The 25,462-nt window shown below is 45.4% G+C and overlaps 1 protein-coding gene across 3 annotated transcripts in view; it reads right to left on the reverse strand.

Annotated features, from left to right (window-relative positions):
- Positions 1 to 25,462, reverse strand: part of DRC7 (dynein regulatory complex subunit 7) — a 323,191-nt gene that overhangs the window by 50,450 nt on the left and 247,279 nt on the right. For all 3 annotated transcript variants that reach the window (XM_078669530.1, XM_078669529.1, XM_078669531.1), the window contains exon 13: positions 4,423 to 4,638. In XM_078669530.1, coding sequence (XP_078525656.1) covers positions 4,423 to 4,638 — 216 coding nt within the window. The remainder of the gene's footprint in view (positions 1 to 4,422; positions 4,639 to 25,462) is intronic.

Consider the following 25,462-nt stretch of genomic DNA (forward strand, 5'->3'; position numbering starts at 1 on the left):
GTAGATTATCAGCACACAATGAGACAGTATGTAAGCCATCTCCCAGTTGGATGCCCACTCCACCCCCTCCCGGCGGAGTCATGCGGCCAACGGCCCCATGGCAAGAGAAAACAGAAGCTGGGACAGGTGGCAGCCTTGTCTGGTGCCCCTATGCACCCGTATACTTTTCGATATGAGCTGACCCATCTGAACTCTAACAGTGGGACATTTATACAGCAACTGCACCAATTGTGAAAACCTGTTGTCTAGCCCGTATTTACGCAATACCTCGAAAAGATATGGCCACTCCAGAGAGTCAAATGCCTTTTCCAAGTCTAAAAACAGACATCCGGAACGGGCCAGGTATCTGTAGCGTAGCGCTGTACCCTAAAAAGTCTTTGTATATTAAGCGCTGTGCTTCTAGTGGGAACAAATCCGTTCTGGTCCATATGCACTAAAGTCCGCACTACTGTGGCCAGGCGTGCAGCTATTATGGATGCTAGGACCTTGTCATCAGCATTAAGCAGCACCAGCGGTCTGTACGAACCCAGCATTTCTTGGCCTCTGCCGGGTTTAGGAAGAGAAAACAGCAACGCTTCATTCTGCGTATCAGAGAGGGTAGAGTCCTCTATGGCAGTTTCATACATCTTCTCTAGTTGGGGTGCCAGTACCTCTGCATAAGCCTTATAAAACTCCACAAGCAGACCGTCCGGGCCAGGAGTTTTACCATTAGCCAGTGCACGTATGCTTGCCCTAATTCCCTCCAGTATCATAGGGTAATTCAGCTCAGACCGTTGCTCAGTTGTGACCTGTGGTAGGGTAATATTTACTAGTTAATTGCAAATATCTGCACTAGTAGCTTGAATCCGGGACTTATACAGTGCGGTATAATGTGTTGTAAATTCCTGATGTATACCTTGTTGTGAATAAACCCTCTCTCCTAATGGTGACCGTAAGGATGTAATGAGCGATATAACATCCTCTTGACGAATCAGCCAGGCTAAAAGCCTACCAGCCTTGTCACCCAGAGGATGTGTGCGCGCTGAGTGAGCCGCATAATTAAGGCAGCAAAGCCTCTCTTGGAGGCAGCATGTTCCTTCTTGTTACTTGTGAGCCCTCACTGCCTCCCTTTTGAGGCCTCCTAGTTTTTCTCCACCACAGTGAGGTCTATCTTCAACTGCATGCACATGCCAGCCTGTGTGCCTAGACAGTATCCTCTGGCCACCACCTTAAAAGCATCCCACTCTATCAGTAGTGACAAGACTGTATTCGCGATGTCCTCAAAGTATTGTGCAGCCGCCGTTCCCAACGATAGTGCTTTGCCACCATGGGACATAGCCAGGATTTTTACCTGAACCTCAGGCCGGAAAGATGTTGCTTTCAGCAAACCCTGTCACCTTAAAACAGCAGCCCCTGCGAGCTGGCGCAAGCCAGTTGAGATTATATCCATAGTGCAGTCAATCATTTCAGAGGATGTTCTTTCCCCTTCTTTTCAAATAGTTTTTGCCTCCGATTTTATAACCTCTGGCCTTAGGTCTATAAGGGTACCGATGTTGAGCCACATTTGCTGATGATATCGGTCCAAGAGGGCCAGGGTATTGGCAGCATGGACAGTAATGACGGATAAATATGAAAATCTTTTGCCTATAATATCCAGTTGACTACCCTTTCTATCCGGTGGAGCCGAGATAGGCATGGAGGGATTTTAGGAACGGCACTGAGCCACTTGATAGATGACTGAGCCTGGCTTTTGGGGTCAAATTAAACAGGCATGTGACTCATCTGGTGCCTTGTACTTTGTATCTATTAGTGACAGGACTGCTGCTACCTTCGCAAGGTTCTTCATAATCCTTGTGCACTCATTCCAGATATAATCCACTATCGGGATGGTTTGCAGAAACTTCTTTGCAGGCTCCTTGAACTCATACAGAAAGCAGTCAGACTGTTTGACTGACTTTGGCAGTTAGAACCTTTTCTGCCACCCTCTCCATCAGGTTGTGGAAACCCCCTATGTCATCCGGAGGCAGGTCTACTGGTTGAGGAGCTAGTGGCGATGAAGTAGGAATCAAATTGTTATTCCATTTGCAGTTATTGTTAGGAATTTCTCCCTTCTCCCTGTCATCATCCAATGGCAAGGGATTATCCCTAGGAGGTGCTGCAATGTTGGATGCGTGAGTCATCCTTGGTGTAAAGGGTAGCTGAATAGGCCTCAGTGCTCTTGGCGACAGAGGCGGAGGTGGGGCAAAGGCTGTGTCAGGCTGTTGGCCATGTGGGCTCAGGAAACCTTTTGTAGTAGTCCTGCAGCATCCTCTGGAGGTTTTGGAAAAGGGTCAAATGAACTTGCACCATATTTTCTTGTGAAGGAGAATATCCATATTGTTAGAAATGTTCCCTATGATGTCTGGGTCATTCTGCATATCTTGTCTGTTGGGGGGGGGGGGGTCTTAGTATTCTTTGTAATACTGTTCATCGTCCTCTTCTTCATGCAGATATTTCACATAGAGTTCAGAAGGGCTGTGGGCAGTCGCAAATGGACCATCATCATCTGATTCTTCTACGTCTAAAAGATGACTAGGAGTAAGAGGAGACAACTTAGTTGGGAAAGTGTGTTCAGGCAGAATGAAGGATTCTGTTATTTTTATTCTCTCTAGGGCATCCTTGTCGAATCTGTGGATGCAGCTTCCAACTGCAAAGTCTTTTTGGTATTCTTCAGCATCAACAAACTTATGCTAGTCGATGGTGGCGTCGACGACGGTTGTAGGGATGTCGTTGATAGAGCCTTCATTGATGATACTTTGTTCTAAGGTATTGATGCTGACGATGATATGGATGGTGTCAATGTTATAGCCACCGTTATCAACATCACTGTGGTAATAGTTGTTGTCATCGAAGATGGTGTTTTCAACGGCGAAGTGGTCATCTTTGAGAGTTTTAAAGCTGTTTTAGGCGTGCAGTTGACAGCTCTGAGGAGGACTTTGGAGTATGTGGTGGGTTCAGACTTGGCAGTTTCTGAGGAGACTTTCTCTCCTTTGAACTGTTCTTGGCAGACGTATGATGAGTCTTCTTTAAGGCCTTCCTCGACTCCTCTGAAGCTCCCATGTCATGCGACCTTCCCCTCTTCTGTGACCTTTTTTGACAGGTGGAAGAAGTGTCACTGTGTCTTCCTCGGAACAAGGAGATCTTTTTGATTTAGCTTTTTGAAGTCGCAGAAGCCTCCCCTCTCTATCCTTTAAGGGTTTAATGGAAAAGGTACACGAGATATAGCAGGCTTTTACCTTATGTTGAGGGTAGAGGCAGTAGTTACAGTCCTTGTGGGGGTCTTCAGAACAAAGAAAAACCTAAAGTCTTTTCTTCCCATATGTACCACATGGCCTGAAAAGCTCTTTCTTAGATGACTCCGACATGGTAGTATGCAATAGATACATTTTGGAACACTGGTTTGAAGAAAACTAAGCACAGCACAGGGAGATTCCCTTCACACAACGTGCGGTGGGACATCCGATTTACTCAGCCTCTATTTGGGAGTGCACTTGATTGTGTTGTTGCATGATTGGCTGGAGTTTGGTTCCTTTTAAAGGACATGGATAGGCTATTAAAGTCAATGTTCATTGTCATGTTATAAACTGCTTTACTATGATAACGTGGGACTCCCACTTCAATGACTGGGAATGGATTCAAGCATGTGAATCTATTAAAGATCTAATATTGGAGAACTAAGCAATTACTATATGTTCACAATCCAGTAAACGGTGGATCTAGAAAATATGATAAATGGTATATACTCAGACTCTGTAATACACTGAGATACATAGTTTATATACAACAAATTAAAACTAGAGATCAAATTAACAAATTAATTGAAAGCCACTATAGTAATCACATACCTTAATTACATATAATATTTAAACAATTCAGATGGCCACCAAGATAATCACATCATATAGAAACAATAGGAACCACCAGCTTAATGGAGTATAAAGGTTGTGAGTCGAAACTGAAACATTGATAGTACAGGCAATCATGAGAGAATACACTGAAAGAGGGAAGGAATATTGCAATAAAGACTGAAGTAATATAACTGTCTAAATATATATATTTCTGAGGTAGTAGGAGAATTTTCTTAGTTTTATATATTTGCTTTCACAGTTGTTAATAATACTCCTGATGATGCGTTTCAAACAGACGCAAAACAGATGCAGAACATATTACTAATACCTGGAAATATTCTAGTAAATTAACAGAGTAGAAGTTATTGTAAAAAGAATGTAATAAAGTATATGTGAAGTAATTTAGAAGAGTATTATCTTTGTGGGTTAAAATAAATCTGATTCCATGCTGGAGAGTAACCAATATAGTAATCAATGCTAAAACTAATTTCAGACTCCCCATATCTTGCTGCCAGCAACATCACCTGAAAGGAGATTCAAAGATTAAGGTGGTCACCTGATAATAGATGCTGGTTTCAGGGGTCAAGTTTACATGGGTTCCTTTCTCGCCGAGATGATTCGGTTTCAAGAACTCCCACCTGGAGGCGGTAATGTGGTAATCGTCTCGGTGGTAGGTCAGACGGAAGCGGTCTTGCTGTATCAAGAAAATTCGCTCTGCCACATCCTCACTGGGTGGTTTCTCCCTATTCCTATGGAAACGCTCTGTAATTTTCTATCATGAGTATAGGAAAGAAATACAGGTACATTTATGAAAAACTTCTTACATGTATTCCTGAGATGTTTTCTTGTCTAGCAATAATGGTCATAAAGCACTCACATAAGCAGTCAAAAGTTACCTATAGAAGAGTGCACAGAGCACAGTATACACCAATAAATATAACTTGGTTTGGCTGTAGCTGTGCAGCCTACTCAAATCAAAGAGTTACCTAGTTTTATAGCTACTTAATAAGCAGGTACAACAAGAAAATCATTTAAAGTGTGCACTGTTTTCTGTCCCATGAACAGTGATGCAAATACACATTGTCCCTTCATTTGCAGGTTCAAGCCTTGAATATTTGCATATTTCTACCTTTCAGGTACCACATTTGTTTGCCTCTTCATAATGTCCTCCCACTAAATAACTGCAACAGACATCGCCCCCATGGGCCGTCAGGACATATGATTCCTATGATCCCTGATCTCCATGCTTCCCATTCCAAGTGCAGATAAATCCACCTGTTCCTGCCAAAGATGATTTAAGAGTATCCTTAGTTCCAACTCGGAAGAGAGGTTGTAAGTGGGGAAACAACTGCTCCGACCGAGGGGTGACACCTGATTCTAAACTCCGCTGAAGAAAACTTAGCAGAAGTCAAACTGGCATCATTGTACCTGCTCTTGAAGGTGAAGTAAAGGCTCATGTGGAGGAAGATGTATACAATCAGAGCAATATCCAACCCACAATGCCATATGCTTCCCTGGTGTGGAGCGGTTGCCAGCACTAGTATCGGAAATGTCTGCACAAACTCCAAAACACAGCCCTATGGATAACCTTGCTCCACTAAAACAGCAGGATTCCACAAAAGAGCTATGTGTTGAGATGTTGAACTACTACATATGAAACTCAACAAGAAATTCTACAAAGGACTGATCAAAAGGAAAACCAATTGATCAAAAACTTGTGGATATTTTTGCAAACCCTTTTGACCACTACCCACAGTCCATCCCAGTGCTGACTCTGAACAAACTCAGGGCGTGTCACAGATAAACAGGAAACAAAACTGAAACTAGATCATTGAAAGAGAACGTGGAGTGATGAGGCTCAATCCTTGGTATCCAAAACCATCACTGTCAGATCGAGTCTGACAACTGGAGAAGAACAGATCGAACTTTGCCAACTTTTACTGGGTCAGTGCATTGAAGAATGTTTGTGTTTAAGGCAGGACACTCCACTCCTGAGGCTGAATTAAAATGCAGGCCCAGCTTTATTATGCAAAGGTAACTGTCCTCACAGCAGATTTAATACAAAACAGAATCATACACTTAATGATCTATGTTCAGTGGTACATATGTGTGTCTTTTCCTTGAAGTAACAAGCATTTGCAATGCAATAGGTCTCGCAGCATTAAAGTTTGAGTTACTGGCATTGTAAATGACAATGCTTTGCATTAATTTTTTTTCTTTAATTTGCAATTGGTATATAAACATTGCTTTTTGAAAATGGTTAGCTGTTGCTTCTGCTAAGCAAAGTTGGCAGTAATATAGAGTGCTAGTCTTGCTTGTTATAAGCATGCTGATTTAAAGCACTCTGATACCTGCGGGTAAAGTTTGCGCCCTATAAAAGTGAAAACTAATAAATAAATTAAAAAAAAGCCTCCCTGTACCAAGTCAACCAGACCATAAATAACGTGCAAAAAGAAAAGACCATTCACCATCTCCTTCTAGGAATGGGGCTGCCAGGCCATATACAATAAAATCCATTAAAACCCAGGCACAAACGCAATTAACTGTAATTGTTTTATTCGTGGTGTCCCAGAGTGATGTGGTGGTGTCCCCGAGTGATGTGGAGGTGTCCCCGAGTGATGCGGAGGTGTCCCCGAGTGATGGGGTGGTGTCCCCGAGTGATGCGGTGGTGCCCCCGAGTGATGCGGTGGTTCCCCCGAGTGATGTGGTGGTGTCCCTGAGTGGTGCCCCTTAGTGATGTGGTGGTGGCCCCGAGTGATGCGGTGGTGTCCCCAAGTGATGCGGTAGTGTCCCTGAGTGATGTGGTGGTGTCCCCGAGTGATGTGGTGGTGTCCCCGAGTGATGTGGTGGTGTCCCCGAGTGATGAGTGGTGGTGTCCTCGAGTTATGAATGGTGGTGTCCCCGAGTGATGAGTGGTGGTGTCCCCAAGCCAATAGGTTTCGCCTTTGAGACTATAAGCTCTGCCAGCGACTTTTTGCTCATGCTGTACACTACAGTATGGGCATTGCCGAGTTTGGAAATTATTTGTAGCCATGCTGTAAAGATGTTGCTGTGGCCAATATTAAAAATAAAAAGGGACTAGCATGGATCACGCTCTAATGCATGTTATTATTTTTTTTTTTTTATAAAATTTTTATTTGCATGTTATTTTTTTAAGTGCCTTAGCCCTGGCTGCTTTATAGTGCTTCCTATAATCCAGAATTCGTTTTAGCACACTGCAAAGCATTGCCAATAGCTCCTGCGGGCATGATTTATTGGCTTTGCCACTGCTTTTTTTTGGCATTTTTTAAATACAGCACATCTGCTCGCCAAATTCAAAGGCTTTGCTAAGCAGTCCTTACTCAACAAATGTTTAACACATGAGAGAACTGTCCTACTGGCACTCGTGCAGCTTATTAACAAAAGTGGCTTCATTTTTTTCTGCTAAAATATCAGCAATGCGCTGGGTAGGCATGTTGAGGAAACAATGCATGCGATTTATTTCTCTGGGGCCAGAACACCGGTAAAGGATGAGCCCCTCAGCTTCTGTGCATTTATACTTTTTTGCCGTTTTATACAGCACTATCATTTTTCATATTTCCCGATACTAATTCTTCACTAATCCTTTTTGGCTTCCGATGTAGCATATGGCTCGCTGAAAAGCACTTTGACGCCTCATCACTGGTAGTAAGCGCTATATAAGTTCAATTACAATAGCACAAACTCGACCTGAAGGTGCTTCCCCCTCCGCGCGCACTGGACAATGAGCGAAACTGAAACCTGTCATGGGGCGGGACTTCCGTCTTGTGAAGCCCACGCCCACGTAGTGCCTGGCCAGGAGAGGAGCAGTGGAGACGCGGGGCTCCCATGCCCGAGGGAGAGCCCCGCGGTGGCGGCTGAAGTCTGGAGTGGCGGTAAGTGGGCCTTATTTGTAGGAGGGGTGAGGGGGGAGGTGGGAGGGGGTCTTGGTGCACTCGTGTGTGTGTGTGTGTGTGCGTGTGTGTATGTGTGCGACAGCGGGGGGGGCTCGGTGCACTTGTGTGTGTGTGTGCGCGCGTGTGTGTATGTGTGCGACGGGGGAGTGTGTCTCTGTATGTATGTGTGCGTGCGTGCATGGGCGCTCGTGTGTGTGTCTCTGTGTGTGCGCATGCATGTGTGTTGCAGCTTCCCAGGAGACAGGAGACGGCCACAGCGAGCGCGTTGGCGCACGCATGGCCCGCTCCGATCGCCATGCGCGTGGCCAGCTCCTGTTTCCTGGAAAGCTGCGTCGGTAACAATAGGTCTCTGGCGAGACCGCGCTTTCGCGCGGTTAACGCCACGAGACCTAAAAACGATTTCTCCAAAGGTGACTTCTGAAAATACAATAATTTCTACATCGGGCTGTGGCAAAAACGCCCGCAAACGTTTCAAAATAATGCACATCTTTCTTCTCAATCTGCCTCCATACATTAACTAGTGAACTATCTGAGTAAAGATACACCCCATACATGCAACACCCTGCAAAGTAATGATGGCTGCTCACATGGCACACAGCACAAACTGATTAACATGTGTGAATATTGCTCAGCTCAGTGGTACTCGTATCTGCCCCAGAAGGATGAAAGGCTGAAGCAACATTTTCGGGTTTCGAATCCTTTACCTGATGATTTTTTAGTAGGTTGTGTAAACACCATAGCAAGATATTCGATACAAAGTCCCCCAGATGTGCACTTAAGAGTGCAGAGGTGTCACGTGCACACTGCTGCACCTACAGCTGTGCACTGCTTTGTGCAAAACCCCTGGTGGCTTCCTGCGGAATGTTGCAGTAAAAACGTTAACTTGAGTGGCACACGTTTTACCATTCTGTAGCCTTAAATTGAGGGAGCACTGCTCATTAGTGATGCAGTATTATGCCTAGGACCACAGAAAAGCAATTACTTGTTTTCACTACCCTGGGGTTAGTGAAATCCAAAAGAAAATCATATGGAAAAACGTGCAGTGACAATGTTTCCACTGGACGTTTCCAACATATTTGCATACAGTCTGAATCTCAAGGTAATGTCCTAACAGTGCCCTAACAAAAGGTACGACGGGCCAAAAATCCACTGCGCAACTGTTCAGCCAGCAAACAGACACCATTGAAACCGGTCTGCAAGCCCTCAGCTCCTATTTTGAGTTTTAGGGTGCCCTGAGCGGAGTTTCGTTTAGAAAAGGACGAGTGCGATGCCCAAAGCCCTGCTCAGAAGACCGGGCCGGCGCCATTAAGTGTCAGCGCGCCGAATACCAAGCATGCGCACTCAGTCTTGATTCCACCCCATGCCTTCTTAAAAGACTGCCAGGCACTCCCTGGCCCTTTATACCACGCTTGTGTGTTCCTGCTTTTTCCGTTTTTCGGTTATTTCCGTCTTTCCCCTCCTCCTTCTTTCCCCTCTCTTTTTCACTCCCTTCTCCTCTGGGAAATGTCTGACTAGGGAAAATACGTGCCGGTCCCCAAAAATGAGTACTGGTGGCACATACTGGCACAAATTAAGCACTAAAAATAACCAAAGGTGGTGATGGATGGAGCGTTGACAATACAAACACTCACCCCCTGCCAACTGATCTGGGTTTAATCCATCACCGTTCTTTAGCTCACTCCGCCACCCCAGTTCAGACATGGCCGTATGCAAATCAGTCTGACCCTGTGCCTCATGGGAACAGTCCAGCCCGAACTGCCAAGCCATGTCTTCCCTGGACTGGAATCAAGCTTTCCAGGACCGGTTTCTGGCATTAGAGCCGTCTTCAGCCGGGCTTGCTTGACTCCAGTGGCAAAGTGAGCAAGGGACTCTCGTCTGAGCATACCCTGCCAACTTAGGGCGAACAAAGAAAAACCAAAGGTGGTGATGGACGGAGCGTTGACAATACAAACACTCACCCCCAGTCAACTGATCTGGGTTTAATCCATCACCGTTCTTTAGCTCACTCCGCCACCCCAGTTCAGATATGGCCATATGCAAATCAGTCTGACCCTGTGCCTCATGGGAACAGTCCAGCCCGAACTACCAAGCCATGTCTTCCCTGGATCGGAATCAAGCTTCCCAGGACCGGTTTCTGGCATTATAGCCGTCTTCAGCCGGGCTTGCTTGACTCCAGTGGCAAAGTGAGCAAGGGACTCAGGTCTGAGCATACCCTGCCAACTTAGGGCGAACAAAGAAAAACCAAAGGTGGTGATGGACGGAGCGTTGACAATACAAACACTCACTCCCAGTCAACTGATCTGGGTTTAATCCATCACCCTTCTTTAGCTCACTCCGCCACCCCAGTTCAGACATGGCCATATGCAAATCAGTCTGACCCTGTGGCTCACGGGAACAGTCCAGCCCGAACTGCCAAGCCATGTCTTCCCTGGACCGGAATCAAGCTTCCCAGGACCGGTTTCTGGCATTACAGCCGTCTTCAGCCGGGCTTGCTTGACTCCAGTGGCAAAGTGAGCAAGGGACTCACGTCTGAGCATACCCTGCCAACTTAGGGCAAACAAAGAAAAACCAAAGGTGGTGATGGACGGAGCGTTGACAATACAAACACTCACCCCCAGTCAACTGATCTGGGTTTAATCCATCACCGTTCTTTAGCTCACTCCGCCACCCCAGTTCAGACATGGCCATATGCAAATCAGTCTGACCCTGTGCCTCATGGGAACAGTCCAGCCCGAACTGCCAAGCCATGTCTTCCCTGGACCGGAATCAAGCTTCCCAGGACCGGTTTCTGGCATTACAGCCGTCTTCAGCTGGGCTTGCTTGACTCCAGTGGCAAAGTGAGCAAGGGACTCACGTCTGAGCATACCCTGCCAACTTAGGGCGAACAAAGAAAAAACAAAGGTGGTGATGGACGGAGCGTTGACAATACAAACACTCACCCCCAGTCAACTGATCTGGGTTTAATCCATCACCGTTCTTTAGCTCACTCCGCCACCCCAGCTCAGACATGGCCATATGCAAATCAGTCTGACCCTGTGCCTTATGGGAACAGTCCAGCCCGAACTACCAAGCCATGTCTTCCCTGTACCGGAATCAAGCTTCCCAGGACCGGTTTCTGGCATTACAGCCGTCTTCAGCCGGGCTTGCTTGACTCCAGTGGCAAAGTGAGCAAGGGACTCACGTCTGAGCATACCCTGCCAACTTAGGGCGAACAAAGAAAAAACAAAGGTGGTGATGGACGGAGCGTTGATAATACAAACACTCACTCCCAGTCAACTGATCTGGGTTTAATCCATCACCGTTCTTTAGCTCACTCCGCCACCCCAGTTCAGACATGGCCATATGCAAATCAGTCTGACCCTGTGGCTCATGGGAACAGTCCAGCCCGAACTGCCAAGCCATGTCTTCCCTGGACCGGAATCAAGCTTCCCAGGACCGGTTTCTGGCATTACAGCCATCTTCAGCCGGGCTTGCTTGACTCCAGTGGCAAAGTGAGCAAGGGACTCACGTCTGAGCATACCCTGCCAACTTAGGGCAAACAAAGAAAAACCAAAGGGGTGATGGACGGAGCGTTGACAATACAAACACTCACCCCCAGTCAACTGATCTGGGTTTAATCCATAATCGTTCTTTAGCTCACTCCGCCACCCCAGTTCAGACATGGCCATGTGCAAATCAGTCTGACCCTGTGCCTCATGGGAACAGTCCAGCCCGAGCTGCCAAGCCATGTCTTCCCTGGACCGGAATCAAGTTTCCCAGGACCGGTTTCTGGCATTACAGCCGTCTTCAGCCGGGCTTGCTTGACTCCAGTGGCAAAGTGAGCAAGGGACTCACGTCTGAGCATACCCTGCCAACTTAGGGCAAACAAAGAAAAACCAAAGGTGGTGATGGACGGAGCGTTGACAATACAAACACTCACCCCCAGTCAACTGATCTGGGTTTAATCCATCACCGTTCTTTAGCTCACTCCGCCACCCCAGTTCAGACATGGCCATATGCAAATCAGTCTGACCCTGTGCCTCATGGGAACAGTCCAGCCCGAACTGCCAAGCCATGTCTTCCCTGGACCGGAATCAAGCTTCCCAGGACCGGTTTCTGGCATTACAGCCGTCTTCAGCCGGGCTTGCTTGACTCCAGTGGCAAAGTGAGCAAGGGACTCACGTCTGAGCATACCCTGCCAACTTAGGGCGAACAAAGAAAAACCAAAGGTGGTGATGGACGGAGCGTTGACAATACAAACACTCACTCCCAGTCAACTGATCTGGGTTTAATCCATCACCGTTCTTTAGCTCACTCCGCCACCCCAGTTCAGACATGGCCATATGCAAATCAGTCTGACCCTGTGGCTCATGGGAACAGTCCAGCCCGAACTGCCAAGCCATGTCTTCCCTGGACCGGAATCAAGTTTCCCAGGACCGGTTTCTGGCATTACAGCCGTCTTCAGCCGGGCTTGCTTGACTCCAGTGGCAAAGTGAGCAAGGGACTCACGTCTGAGCATACCCTGCCAACTTAGGGCAAACAAAGAAAAACCAAAGGTGGTGATGGACGGAGCGTTGACAATACAAACACTCACCCCCAGTCAACTGATCTGGGTTTAATCCATCACCGTTCTTTAGCTCACTCCGCCACCCCAGTTCAGACATGGCCATATGCAAATCAGTCTGACCCTGTGCCTCATGGGAACAGTCCAGCCCGAACTGCCAAGCCATGTCTTCCCTGGACCGGAATCAAGCTTCCCAGGACCGGTTTCTGGCATTACAGCCGTCTTCAGCCGGGCTTGCTTGACTCCAGTGGCAAAGTGAGCAAGGGACTCACGTCTGAGCATACCCTGCCAACTTAGGGCGAACAAAGAAAAACCAAAGGTGGTGATGGACGGAGCGTTGACAATACAAACACTCACTCCCAGTCAACTGATCTGGGTTTAATCCATCACCGTTCTTTAGCTCACTCCGCCACCCCAGTTCAGACATGGCCATATGCAAATCAGTCTGACCCTGTGGCTCATGGGAACAGTCCAGCCCGAACTGCCAAGCCATGTCTTCCCTGGACTGGAATCAAGCTTCCCAGGACCGGTTTCTGGCATTACAGCCGTCTTCAGCCGGGCTTGCTTGACTCCAGTGGCAAAGTGAGCAAGGGACTCACGTCTGAGCATACCCTGCCAACTTAGGGCAAACAAAGAAAAACCAAAGGTGGTGATGGACGGAGCGTTGACAATACAAACACTCACCCCCAGTCAACTGATCTGGGTTTAATCCATAATCGTTCTTTAGCTCACTCCGCCACCCCAGTTCAGACATGGCCATGTGCAAATCAGTCTGACCCTGTGCCTCATGGGAACAGTCCAGCCCGAGCTGCCAAGCCATGTCTTCCCTGGACCGGAATCAAGTTTCCCAGGACCGGTTTCTGGCATTACAGCCGTCTTCAGCGGGGCTTGCTTGACTCCAGTGGCAAAGTGAGCAAGGGACTCACATCTGAGCATACCCTGCCAACTTAGGGCGAACAAAGAAAAACCAAAGGTGGTGATGGATGGAGCGTTGACAATACAAACACTCACCCCCAGTCAACTGATCTGGGTTTAATCCATCACCCTTCTTTAGCTCACTCCGCCACCCCAGTTCAGACATGGCCATATGCAAATCAGTCTGACCCTGTGCCTCATGGGAACAGTCCAGCCCGAACTGCCAGGCCATGTCTTCCCTGGACCGGAATCAAGCTTCCCAGGACCGGTTTCTGGCATTACAGCCGTCTTCAGCCGGGCTTGCTTGACTCCAGTGGCAAAGTGAGCAAGGGACTCACGTCTGAGCATACCCTGCCAACTTAGGGCGAACAAAGAAAACCAAAGGTGGTGATGGACGGAGCGTTGACAAAACAAACACTCACCCCCAGTCAACTGATCTGGGTTTAATCCATCACCGTTCTTTAGCTCACTCCGCCACCCCAGTTCAGACATGGCCATATGCAAATCAGTCTGACCCTGTGCCACAGTCCAGCCCGAACTGCAGTCCAGGAGATCTGCCCTGAGAGGGAGACGGAGCGGCGGGCACGAGGAGAGATGGAGAAGATCTGTGTACCACACCCTTCTTGGTCAATCCGGGGCGATCAAAATAACTTGGGCCTGGTCTTGGCGAATCTTCCTCAGAACCCGAGGAATCAAGGGTATGGGAGGAAACGCGTAAAGGAGTCTTGAGTCCCAACTCAACTGAAACGCGTTCCCCAAATCTCCCTGCATCGGATACTGGAGACTGCAGAATAACGGGCAGTGAGCGTTCTCGAGAGTGGCAAACAGGTCCACCCGAGGAGTTCCCCACGTCCGAAAGACGTGACGAACCACCTCCGGATGAAGCCTCCACTCGTGGTCGGCCGAGAACTGCTGACTGAGACTGTCTGCACGTACATTCAGAACTCCGGCCAGATGATTTGCCATCAGACAAATCTGATGGTCCTGAACCTAAGACCAGAGACTCAGAGCCTCTCTGCAGAGACACTGAGAACCCATCGCGGTAGTGTTGTCCGTCAGGACTTGAACCGACTGACCGCGAAGGGAAGGGAGGAAGGCCTTGAGCGCCAGACGTATAGCCCGCAACTCTAAAAGGTCAATGTGAAGTAACCTTTCCTCTGGAGACCAAAGACCCTTGATCTCCAGATCCCCCAGATGAGCACCCCACCCTAGAGTGGATGCATCCGTTATTACCGTGGCAACCAAAGGAGGAAGATGGAAGGGCTTTCCTTGAATCAGATTGTCCTCCACGCTCCACCAAGACAGATCAGCCGTAGCTTCTCTGGAGATCCTCACTGACTCCCTGAGATCTCCGTTGTGCTGATACCACTGCCTGCGGAGGCACCACTGGAGTGCCCTCATGTGCCAGCGTGCATGATTGACCAACAGAATGCAGGAAGCCATCAGATCGAGCAGACGGAGGACCTTCAGGACTGGAACGACCACTCCATTGTAAAATAAAGGAATAATTTCCTGTATGTCGCAAATCCTTTGAGGAGGAGGGAATGCCCAACACACAGTTGTATCCAGTACCGCACCTATGAACAGGTTGCGCTGGGAGGGCACCAGGTGAGATTTGGGTACATTTATCGAAAAACCCAATCTGAACAACAACTGAGTTGTGACTTGCAGATGAAGGAGCACCTTCTCTGGTGACTCTGCTTTGATCAGCCAGTCGTCCAGATAAGGGAAAACTGGTATCCCTGATCTTCTGAGATGTGCCGCCACCACAGCCATCACCTTGGTGAAGACTCGAGGCGCAGTAGTAAGACCAAAATGAAGAACTGCAAACTGGTAATGCTGCGAACCCACCGTAAAACGGAGATACTTCCTGTGCGACTTCAGGATGGGGATGTGGAAATATGCATCCTGCAAGTCGATCGACACCATCCAGTCTTCTTCCAGCAGCGCTTGAAGAACCTGCGCAAGGATGAGCATCTTGAACTTCTCCTGCTTCAGAAAGAGGTACAGGATTGGACGAAGTCTGCCATCCTTCTTGGGGATCAGGAAATACCGGGTGTAGCATCCCTGTCCCCTTTCCTGCTCCGGAACCACCTCTTTTGCACCTTTTCTCGGTAACGCCAGGACTTCTTCCTGCAGGAGTATCATGTGGTCCACTGAGCAAAACCCTTGGCAAGGAGAGTAATTCAGAGGGAACTCACGAAAGGGAAGAGCATACCCATTCTCCACGAGATTGAGAACCCAAAGGTCCGATGTGACCGATTCCCAATTTCGTAGAAAATAGGTAAGCCGACCCCCTACAGGACCCGCATGATCCGGAATGGCAGATCTAGGGCTGCTTTGCTGATGTTGGAGGGGGGTGGGGAGAGGAAGAGGAGGAGGAGGAGGAAGCTTGACGTCCTCGAGGACGAGCTCTGTGTTTGCCCCTGTATGACTTATACAGCGGATTTTTCTGTTGATGCTGCTGTTGCGAAGGCTTGTAGGGACGAAAGGAGGACCTCCCAAATCCCCTATACCTTTTGCCCACAGTTCCTCTGGTTTGTAAACCCAAGGATCTGGCCGTAGCTCTGCTGTCTTTGAATCTTTCCAACGCAGCATCAGCCTTTTTTCCAAAAAGGCCCGAGCCATCAAAAGGCAAATCCCTTAAGGCAGCCTGGACATCCGTAGCGAATTCGGAGGACTTCAACCAGGCAGCTCTTCTGGTGGCAATTGAAGATCCCATGACTCTCGCCACCGAGTCAGCTGTGTCCAAACCACTCTGGATGACTTGACGAGCAGCAGCCTGAGTGTCAACAAGCACCTCATTAAAATTTTTCCTGTCCTCCTCTGGAATCTTAGGAGCTAGTTGTTTCACAGAATCCCTCAAAGCATGGATGTAACGCCCCAAGAGGCATGTAGCATTTGTCGACTTGAGAGCCATACTCACGGATTAAAAGACTTTCTTTGCGCCTTGGTCCTGCTTTTTAGATTCCATGTCCCCAGGCACCTGAGGGAAAGCACCTGCAGATTTTTTGGAACAGGCTGCCTGTACCACCAAGCTCTCTGGCAAAGGATGCGAAGATAAAAAGTCTGGGTCTCCAGAATTAACCCTGTATCTTCTTGCAACAGCTTTAGAGACAGCAGGAGCCGTAAGAGGTCTATTCCACACCTCTAAGATTGGCTCCGTCAAAGCATCATTGAAAGGTAGCATGGGCTCTACAACAGAAGATGGAGAGTGGAGGACTTCTGTCAAAATATTCAACTTGAACTCTGCAGTGGGTAGAGTTAAATTCAATAGATCCACTGCCTTCTTGCTGACTGGAGCCACATCTTTAGAAGGCCTAATAGCAGATAAAATCTAAGGGTTATAGGCAATGGGCAGAGAGAGAATTAGGCAGCAGACACTGAACAAGTTTAAATGGTGTGCTTGTATTTTAACAAACAGTTCACAATATATACAATATATACAGTCATAAACGTAGTCTCAGTGTTATGGTGTCCCCAGTGTAACAAGGAGGACCAACAATATACATTGTAATCGTGACTTAATGTGACAATATTTACAAGGTTTCATAAGGCAATAGTACTGAGAAAGCGACCATTCTGAATATTCAAACATAGAAAGATGCAAAGACACTCTATACAATCATGAGTGCTCTGTGTAAGGTTTGCTTTCTATTATCGTCGACGGCGTTTCAACCCTTTAGGGGATAGAGGGTCTTGTCAGGACCGGGAATGTGGGGACATCTAGGGAACAAGATAAAATACGGGTAAGTGCTGGACCATAGGGGATACCCAAGCAATGTAAGAAGGCAACTAATCTGGGACAATTACCTGGATCTAACAGTGCTGAGTCACAAGTGAAGTGAAGTGTAAAACCAAGTGAGTGAAGGAGTAAGGAGTACTGCGACCTATAGCTGACTGCCCTTACTGCATTAGCTTCGTTCTTATCCGTCTGCCTTTCTCTTTTCCTCCCTTGCTGACCACGATTACCTAGAACCCGGCTGGGTTCATTGAGAGTAAAACTCTTTTACTCCTTCACTCACGTGGTTTTACACTTCACTTCACTTGTGACTCAGCACTGTTAGATCCAGGTAATTGTCCCAGATTAGTTGCCTTCTTATATTGCTTGGGTATCCCCTATGGTCCAGCACTTACCCATATTTTATCTCGTTCATCTATGTCATCTAATATCGTGCCCCAGTACCCCTGTAGGCGGTCACAGCTCCACAGCAGATGTTCCAATGTGCCCAGCTCCCCACATCCCCTCCAGCAGCGGTCGCTAATATGTGGGTCAAATTGGTGGAGGCGTTCTGGTGTATAGTACCAATAGGTGACCACTTTTGTCAGGGTTTCAGTCAGTCCAGCGTGGTATGCGGAATGGCGTGCTCTATGGTAGATATCACTCCATTCTTTGTGTGTGAGGGACCTTCCTAATTCCCGCTCCCATCTGCACCTGCCAGCGTTATGCGTGTAAATGTTCATGAGGAGGAGGTGTTGGTACAAGTCGGAGATCAGTTTCTTCTCAGATGTGCGGGTGGCCAACCATTTCTCGTATGGGGTGAGGAGTCGTTGTGCCCCGGGCTTGACTTCAGGGTGAAGCGCCCCAGTGACGAACCTGTAGGTATGATAACCGGTCTTCCTCTGTAAGGCCGTAGTCCTCCTTTACTTGTTGAAAGGAGGGCACACCATTTAAATTAAAAAGATGACCTAGGGATTTGCAAGGGGATTGTCGCCAGGTAGTGAATGCTTTCGGGTCGAGACCCATAGTAACGTCAGGGTTGGCGAGTATTGGTGTCATGGGGGAGGGGAAGGAAGTCAAATCGTATTTGGTGGCGACCCGATCCCACACCTCCATGACCGTGCTCGTAATCTGAGATGCATATAGGTTCGGCGGCCGGAGTCGTCTAGGGAGAAAGGGCACCCCCTGTAGCGGCATACCCGCCACAGCTTGGTCTTGGAAGAGCCAATACTTGCCCAATTCTAATTGATGCCATTCCACCAGTCTCCTGAGTTGCGCCGCGTAAAAATTAAGTTGGAGATCCGGTACCCCCACTCCGCTGTAGCCTGGTGGAAGAACTGCGATATCATGTTTGAAGCACGGTCGACGGCCCTGCCAGATAAAGCGCGCCAGTTCAGACTGCGTCTGTTGTATCCAGTTCTTCGGTGGGCGTAGGGGAAGGGTCTGAAACAGATATAGACTCTGCGGCAAAAGAGTCATTTTGGTGGCAGCTATCCTCCCCAGCCAGCAAAGGGAGTGGCGTTTCCATCTCCGAAGTTCCCCTCGGAGTTGTGTGCGCAGCCTGGCATAGTTTGCCTCGATGGTAGCTGGTAGTGTGGGGCCCAGGAGGATTCCCAGGTAGGGGACTGTGGTGTCTGACAACTGTATGTCATGTTCCTCCTGAACCTCGGCTAGCGTCTCTGGTGCTAGAGACACATTAAAGGCTATTGACTTGTCGGAGTTGATCTTGAACCCGGATGCAAGTGCAAAGCTGTGCAGCTCAATAAATAACGCGCCTAGAGACTGGACTGGGTCGGTGAGGGAGAGGAGAATGCACTTTATATTTTTAACCCATGTGAAGGGTTGCCATTTTGATCATGCAACTTTTCGATTGCTATCTTCATTGGGGATAGGATGAAAGGTATCACAAGCCTTCATAGATCTCTGTGCTAAAACCTCTCAAATATGTATTGGATGATCCAAACGTTGTGCCTCTGATGGAGCAGATTTAATCTGCAGTCAGGCATTGTTTTATTATTGTGCTTCAGACAGACTGCATTTAAATTGCCACGCACATTTTGGTGCAAGTTAAAAACATGGCACATGAAAAACATGAAAGTGAGGCCTATTCAGTCTGAAATGCTTGTGGTGAATTAACATGTGTTTTTTTGCAATGTAGAGAAAAGTGGCCTTTTTAGCTTTGGAGATTAATAGAATGTGTTTCTCTCTTCCCAGCTCATCCCTTGTAATCTAAATTCACTATTTCTGTCTTAAAAGACTTTGACTTGTTGCATATTTTGATAAATATTTTCAGTTAATAACACCTCTTTTTATAATGTGTGTGAATTAATAATGCACCAAACACTACACAGGGGACTAAATGCTTTTTTGCATGAAAAGCTATCTAAAACATCAAAGCATGTTGCTGTGTGCGCTGTAGTAACTGTGTGTGCTTTTAAAATGTACACTAAAGCATGAAAATGCTATTTTGCACATTGCACATTTTTGCATGTTGTACACAAATTAGAAAAAGCAGCTTTATACTAATAGTTTGGCTAGGTAAACATTTATAAGGGGTATTAGTATGGAGTTGGGAAACATAATGGGCTGATTTACATGAAAATAATATTTTCTTTGTGTCTGTTTTATTTTTGGGGCCTACACAAAACATGGCTGCCTGTGAATCCATCAAGGCTATGACTTGTAAAGAGAAGGGTGCATGCGCAGACAGAGCCAGCTTTCCTCATGACAAGAAGTCAAGGACATCTTGAACTGTACATTCTTGTGACTGTGCCAATGTACCAGTTAGTTAAAAGTATCCATCTGACTGCACTGTGGAAGGAAGGAAGGACGAATTAGAATGAAACATTTTTCCTAGTAAAAGTTGCAAACATATAAAATGTATTAAATCATTTGCGCTTCTTTTGTTAAAACTGGTATAGTCAGGATTTTAGAATGAGTCAGGACAGTGAGACCTAATGCCATCATGACTGACCAATCACGTACAAGTTTTCCTGAAGATGCTACATCTTTGTGTAGTCTGCCAATAATTAGAGTATAAATAATGACCTCTCCGGAGGAGGGGCTGGCTTTCTCAGCTCAGCTCGCTTCTAGGCTCATTAGGGGGGTGTGTGAGCTCTTGAGAGAAGGAACAGATTAGAACAGACACTCTATGGGTTAGGTACGAGAAACGTCCCGGGAGATTGCTGAAGGGCGGAGTTGCGTCCGAAGAGAGTCAGGGGGAGGTTTCTTGCTTCCACGTCATATTTTGGCACTGCAGGCCACATTCCTTTGAGGTCTCGTGAAGGAGGGGCTGTTTTCCTCTTTAGACACAGACAGACAGAGAGTGCAGTGGATCAGGATAGAATTAGATGCTAAACTTTAAGTTTATGCTTTGACTAATTAATTAGGTCTGAAAAGATTTATTTGATTTATGCATTTATTTCTCTTTATGGGAGATTTTTGCCAACTATTTAATTATTGATTAGCCTTACAAGACTATTTTTCTTAGAAACTCTTTAAGAATTTTGCGCCACATTTTATTTCCTACATGTTATGCTCATATGCAGACTGTAATGTGTTCTTTATTAATGCTATTTTTTCCTGTTCTCCAAATTCTGTAACCTGATTGATATTTTACTAATGAATAAAGGGTCAGAGAAAAATTTACTTTTGTCTAGAAAATAAAACCCTTTAAAATACTCAAGAACTCTCTTTATTGGCTTTAATAATAATTGCAGTTTTTACTGTTCATGATTATTTAAAATATCCTGAAGGTAATACATGGTGTGAAGGGCCCAACACCTTTTGAGCGGTAAATTAGAGGTAGCATGAAGGTTTTACATTGAGAAACTACCAGAAGAAATTACCGCCCATCAGTTTTTGGTAATCAGAGGATGGTCATTATTGATTAGTTTGGTGATTAATGATTATTGATTTCACCATCAACTATTCAACTAATGGATCATTGACCTTAGGAGGGAAGTAAAATAATTGCCCAAGTTAGATAAAATGTCCAAGTCCTGATTCCAGACTCCAATGGTCAGAACCTGAAGACTGGCAAAGCAGTACTGGAAGGTGATGCAAGAAGTGGTGTGAGTATCAATAGGGTTGTGAAATATTGTTAATGTGCTAGCATATATTTTTGAAGTGTTGAAAATATTACGTTTTTTATAGTTGGTTACATTTTGCTCATTTTGAATTGATGGTGTTATTGATTATATTGGTAATTTCATAGGACATACTTTTTTGGTTATTGATTACATGTTTTAACTCTTCATGTTAAGTAAGTGTCTTGTTCTATGTTGTCTGAACACGCAGGTATGCACACCTGTGGAATCCCGGGAAGGAATAGCGGGTGGTAAATGGAAGCCACACTGCACTGATGTTACTCGTCTGTTGGAATAACACTGAGAAGCTAGGTAGGGCTGGCAGTGTTAAATTAGGGACTATTTTCTGTGTGAGTGATTGATAGCAAAGAGTTCGCTGGTGAAACTTTGGTCTGATATCACCTAGAAAGGGTCACACTAAAGGAGTAGCAGGTTCTTCTGAGCTTGATTGATAGCAAAAGGGTTCGCTGGTGAAACTTTGGACTAAGATATATCCTGACGGATAAGTCCAAAGGAATAGCAGGTTCTTCTGAGCTTGAGTGAAAGGTAAGCGGAAGGGATTTGCCTGTAGTGTTTGAAGAGTAAACGGAAAGTCTTACTTTGTGAAGGGTAAGCGGAATGTGTTACTTGCAGTGAATATAAATCTATCCTTTATTTAGCACAACAGACAGAGTAGCGAATGTATTTATGTTGTAACTAACAGAGTTATTGATTAAGAGAAATATTGAAGTAAGAATTCACAGATTATTGAACAGAAATTACCCCAGCACTGAAAGGTGAGAGAAAATTGGTATTTACAACTTCTGCAGCCCAGAATTAAATTAATATATTTGAAAATGGGATTTTTCAAACCTGCTTTGAGGAAGCAGCAGTGATTAAAAAGATAGAGAACATGGGGGAACATATTAACCCAGACCATGAAAAAGAGAGACAGCTTAGTGTTTTAAATGGAACATGTGAACATGAAGAAATTCACAGTCCTTGCTGTTTAAATAATGAAAATGTGAACCATTGTCAGGAAAAAGAATTAATTTCCCTGAGCAAGGAAACAGCTGCATGTGCATTAACTACACTTAATGGACTGACAGATTTGGCTCAAAAATATGAAACTGATGTTTCAGGACGTTTTCCATTTCAGAAAAGTTTTAGGGTACACATGTATGAGGAAGCAAATGAGAAAATGTGTTCTTCAGGAATGCATTTGCACATTGCAGAAATAAAATATATTTTCAAATGGAATGGGTTGGACAAATTAGGAGACAAGTGGGCAAGAAAACATGAGAAGAAAAAGAAACAACCAGACCTAGCAAGGAAAATGGATAAGGAAACGAAGCCACCAGATCTAGTTGAGAAAAATAATAAGCAGAATGAGGGAGAAGCTTTTGCTTATTCATTGAGAGAACAGGTGAGAGAAATGTATGTGCATATGACACAGGATAAAAGTGAACTTGCAGCATTTCTGAACATCATCCCACAATTGAGAGACAGAATTCTGCTGTGGTACCCACAAGCTGATGGATTTGTTGAAATGTTAAAGGAGTTGTGCATTAATTTGGAAATGTTCTTTTACATTGCCATGCAAACAGAATTGTGTTTTGAATCTAAAGTTGTTGTGGAAAGGTCAGGTGAAGAAACAATGAAAAGGGTTTGCATGAATGCACCATCATTTTCAGTTGTTATGGAGGAAAATATAGCAGTGATTATTTTCATGAAGGGCAGAGTGCCAGCAAAGGATGTTGATTGGGTACAGATTAAAAGAATGCAGGATGGAAGTAAAGGTGTTTTCGTTTGTGGAAATTCAGGTATGGATGTTGTACTGCTGGAAAATGTGTCCTTTTGCCATCTTTATAACAGAAAGACAAAAGAACCAAAGCAGCAGACCAGGTCAAGCACAACACTTCATTTAGTTCCTAGTTAGTGGTGGTGCAGACTCTTCCGACATCCGCTGCCGTAGGATGCGTAATTAATCAAAATATTCAAACAGAATAGAAGGTGCACTCCAAAGAAGTCAATGTCAGGGATGGTTTTATGTAAATTCTTCTTTATTTAGAAATTCTTTTGGACATCATAGGCACAGCCAACGCGTTTCGTTCCTCTCTTTGCCTTAGGAACTTCGTCAGGGCGAAAAATGGTGAACTTGAAAGTCCGAAGAAAAAGGGGGATCAGAGTGCGATACGGTTCAACATGATGAACTATACCAGCCAGATATGTATTCTTAGTAGTATGAGTAACGTATGTCGGCCTGTAGGTTTCTTAGATGACTTTATATCTCACGTGGAAGGTTGAATCTCCGATTCTAAAAACGGAGCCGCCTTTAATCGTACTCCAACGTCAGGATCTCCCGGAATGCTGTAACAGCCAAAGTGCTTGAGAACAGTGCGGGAACAATATAATATAAGATGCCGAACCTGTAATAGGGTATCGGCTCCAAGACCCTCGGCGTACGCGGCGTTCAGCCGAGGGTCTTGGAGATCCCGATGTTGGAGTACGATTAAAGGCGGCTCCGTTTTTAGAATCGGAGATTCAACCTTCCACGTGAGATATAAAGTCATCTAAGAAACCTACAGGCCGACATACGTTACTCATACTACTAAGAATACATATCTGGCTGGTACAGTTCATCATGTTGAACCGTATCGCACTCTGATCCCCCTTTTTCTTCAGACTTTCAAGTTCACCATTTTTCGCCCTGACGAAGTTCCTAAGGCAAAGAGAGGAACGAAACGCGTTGGCTGTGCCTATGATGTTCAAAAGAATTTCTAAATAAAGAAGAATTTACATAAAACCATCCCTGACATTGACTTCTTTGGAGTGCACCTTCTATTCTGTTCGAATCTTTATAACAGATTTGAGCATTGGAAGAAGAAAACTACATTTAAACATGATGCACAAAAACATGGAGAAATGCAGGTGCAAATTATGATAGTTAAGCAAATGCAAATGTCAGTTCAGAAACAGGTACCAATGGCAGGAATCTTTCAAGCACAGATGGTCCCACAAAATATGGAAAATGCTAAAATTAATTTAAATAGGTTGTCCAGAGCAAATGTGAATTATTTTCAGAGACAAAAACAGAACAAAGTCAAACAGGTTGCTGTTTTTGAAAATGAGAGTTTTAACCCTCACAATTCTGAATTTACCAAGTCCATTGTGAAGACAGTGGAAGGTCCAGATTTAGTTGCAGGAGTTTTAAACAAAGAAATTACAAACCCATTATTAGAAGAGTTTGAAGCAAAAATAGGCCCATTTGAGGAAAACTGCAAAACTGTTATCTGTGACTCAGGCCTAGTAGAAAAACAACTGTTTTGTAGATTAAACAGCACAGAATACTGTACACCAGATAATGGTATTTTTCAGATTCCTGATGAGGATGTACATTTAAAAATGGCCCAACCAGAGACAGCTGTAGCATTATTTTCAGAAAAGACAGCTGGAAAATTACCTTCTGCTTTGGAAAAAATAATAAACACAGAAATAGTTCACAGAGAAGGATGCCAGGTTAATAAAATGTGCAGAACATGTCTTGTTGCAGGAATTTTACCAATAAAAGGATTTTTGATGGAATTGATTGGAAGTTTGTGTAACTTTCTGATCACAGGTTCACAGAAAATAAATGAAAAGAACAGAATAGTGTAGGAGATTAAAAGCATATTTTTTCCATGTTCTCCTGTGGTACCGAATCCAGCCAATATATTTTTTCACATTCCATGTGCTGAAAAATGGCTTACTTTTATTGATTTTTGCCAAGCTCATGTCATAGTGCCATTGCATGAGAATAGTCAGGAGTACTGTCAAAAAGAAGATGAATGTCTGGGACACAAAATTGGAAAGGGAGGTAGAAAGGTGTCACCAGAGAAGGTGGAAATAATTTCCAAGATGAATACACCTCAAATTCAGAAAGAAGTCAGGAAATTTTTGGGAATGGTTAGCTGCTGTAGAGAGTGGTTACTAAACATTTCCCTAGTGGCTAAGCCTTTACTGAGGCTGACACACTCAGGTGTGTCTGATCCGCTTCCATTGGACAACAACTGCACAAAAGCATTCCTAGAGTTGAAAGAGAAATTTTTTTGCGCCCCAGCACTAGGAATGAAAGTTTATTTGAAAGAAAATACACTAATTTGCAGTGAGAGGGAGGGCTGCGCTCTCTCATTGCCTATTGAAAAAGATGACTGTGTTCAAAGGTCTGTGATGTATTGCCCAATGACCTTTGACCCTAACTTCACAGAAATGTCAGCAAATGAATTGGATTATGATGAAACTGAATATGAGTGTCTAAATATCATGAAAATATGCATAAAGCCAAATTCAGACTTTAAGGATAATCGTCTGAGTCAGCCCAACAATGTCCATTTTGTAGATGGCCCGTGTTTGAAAGGTGACACATTAAAAGCAGCACATGCTGTGCTCCTTATACA

Source organism: Lissotriton helveticus, chromosome 12 (genome assembly GCF_964261635.1).
Source record: "Lissotriton helveticus chromosome 12, aLisHel1.1, whole genome shotgun sequence".
Taxonomy (NCBI): domain Eukaryota; kingdom Metazoa; phylum Chordata; class Amphibia; order Caudata; family Salamandridae; genus Lissotriton; species Lissotriton helveticus.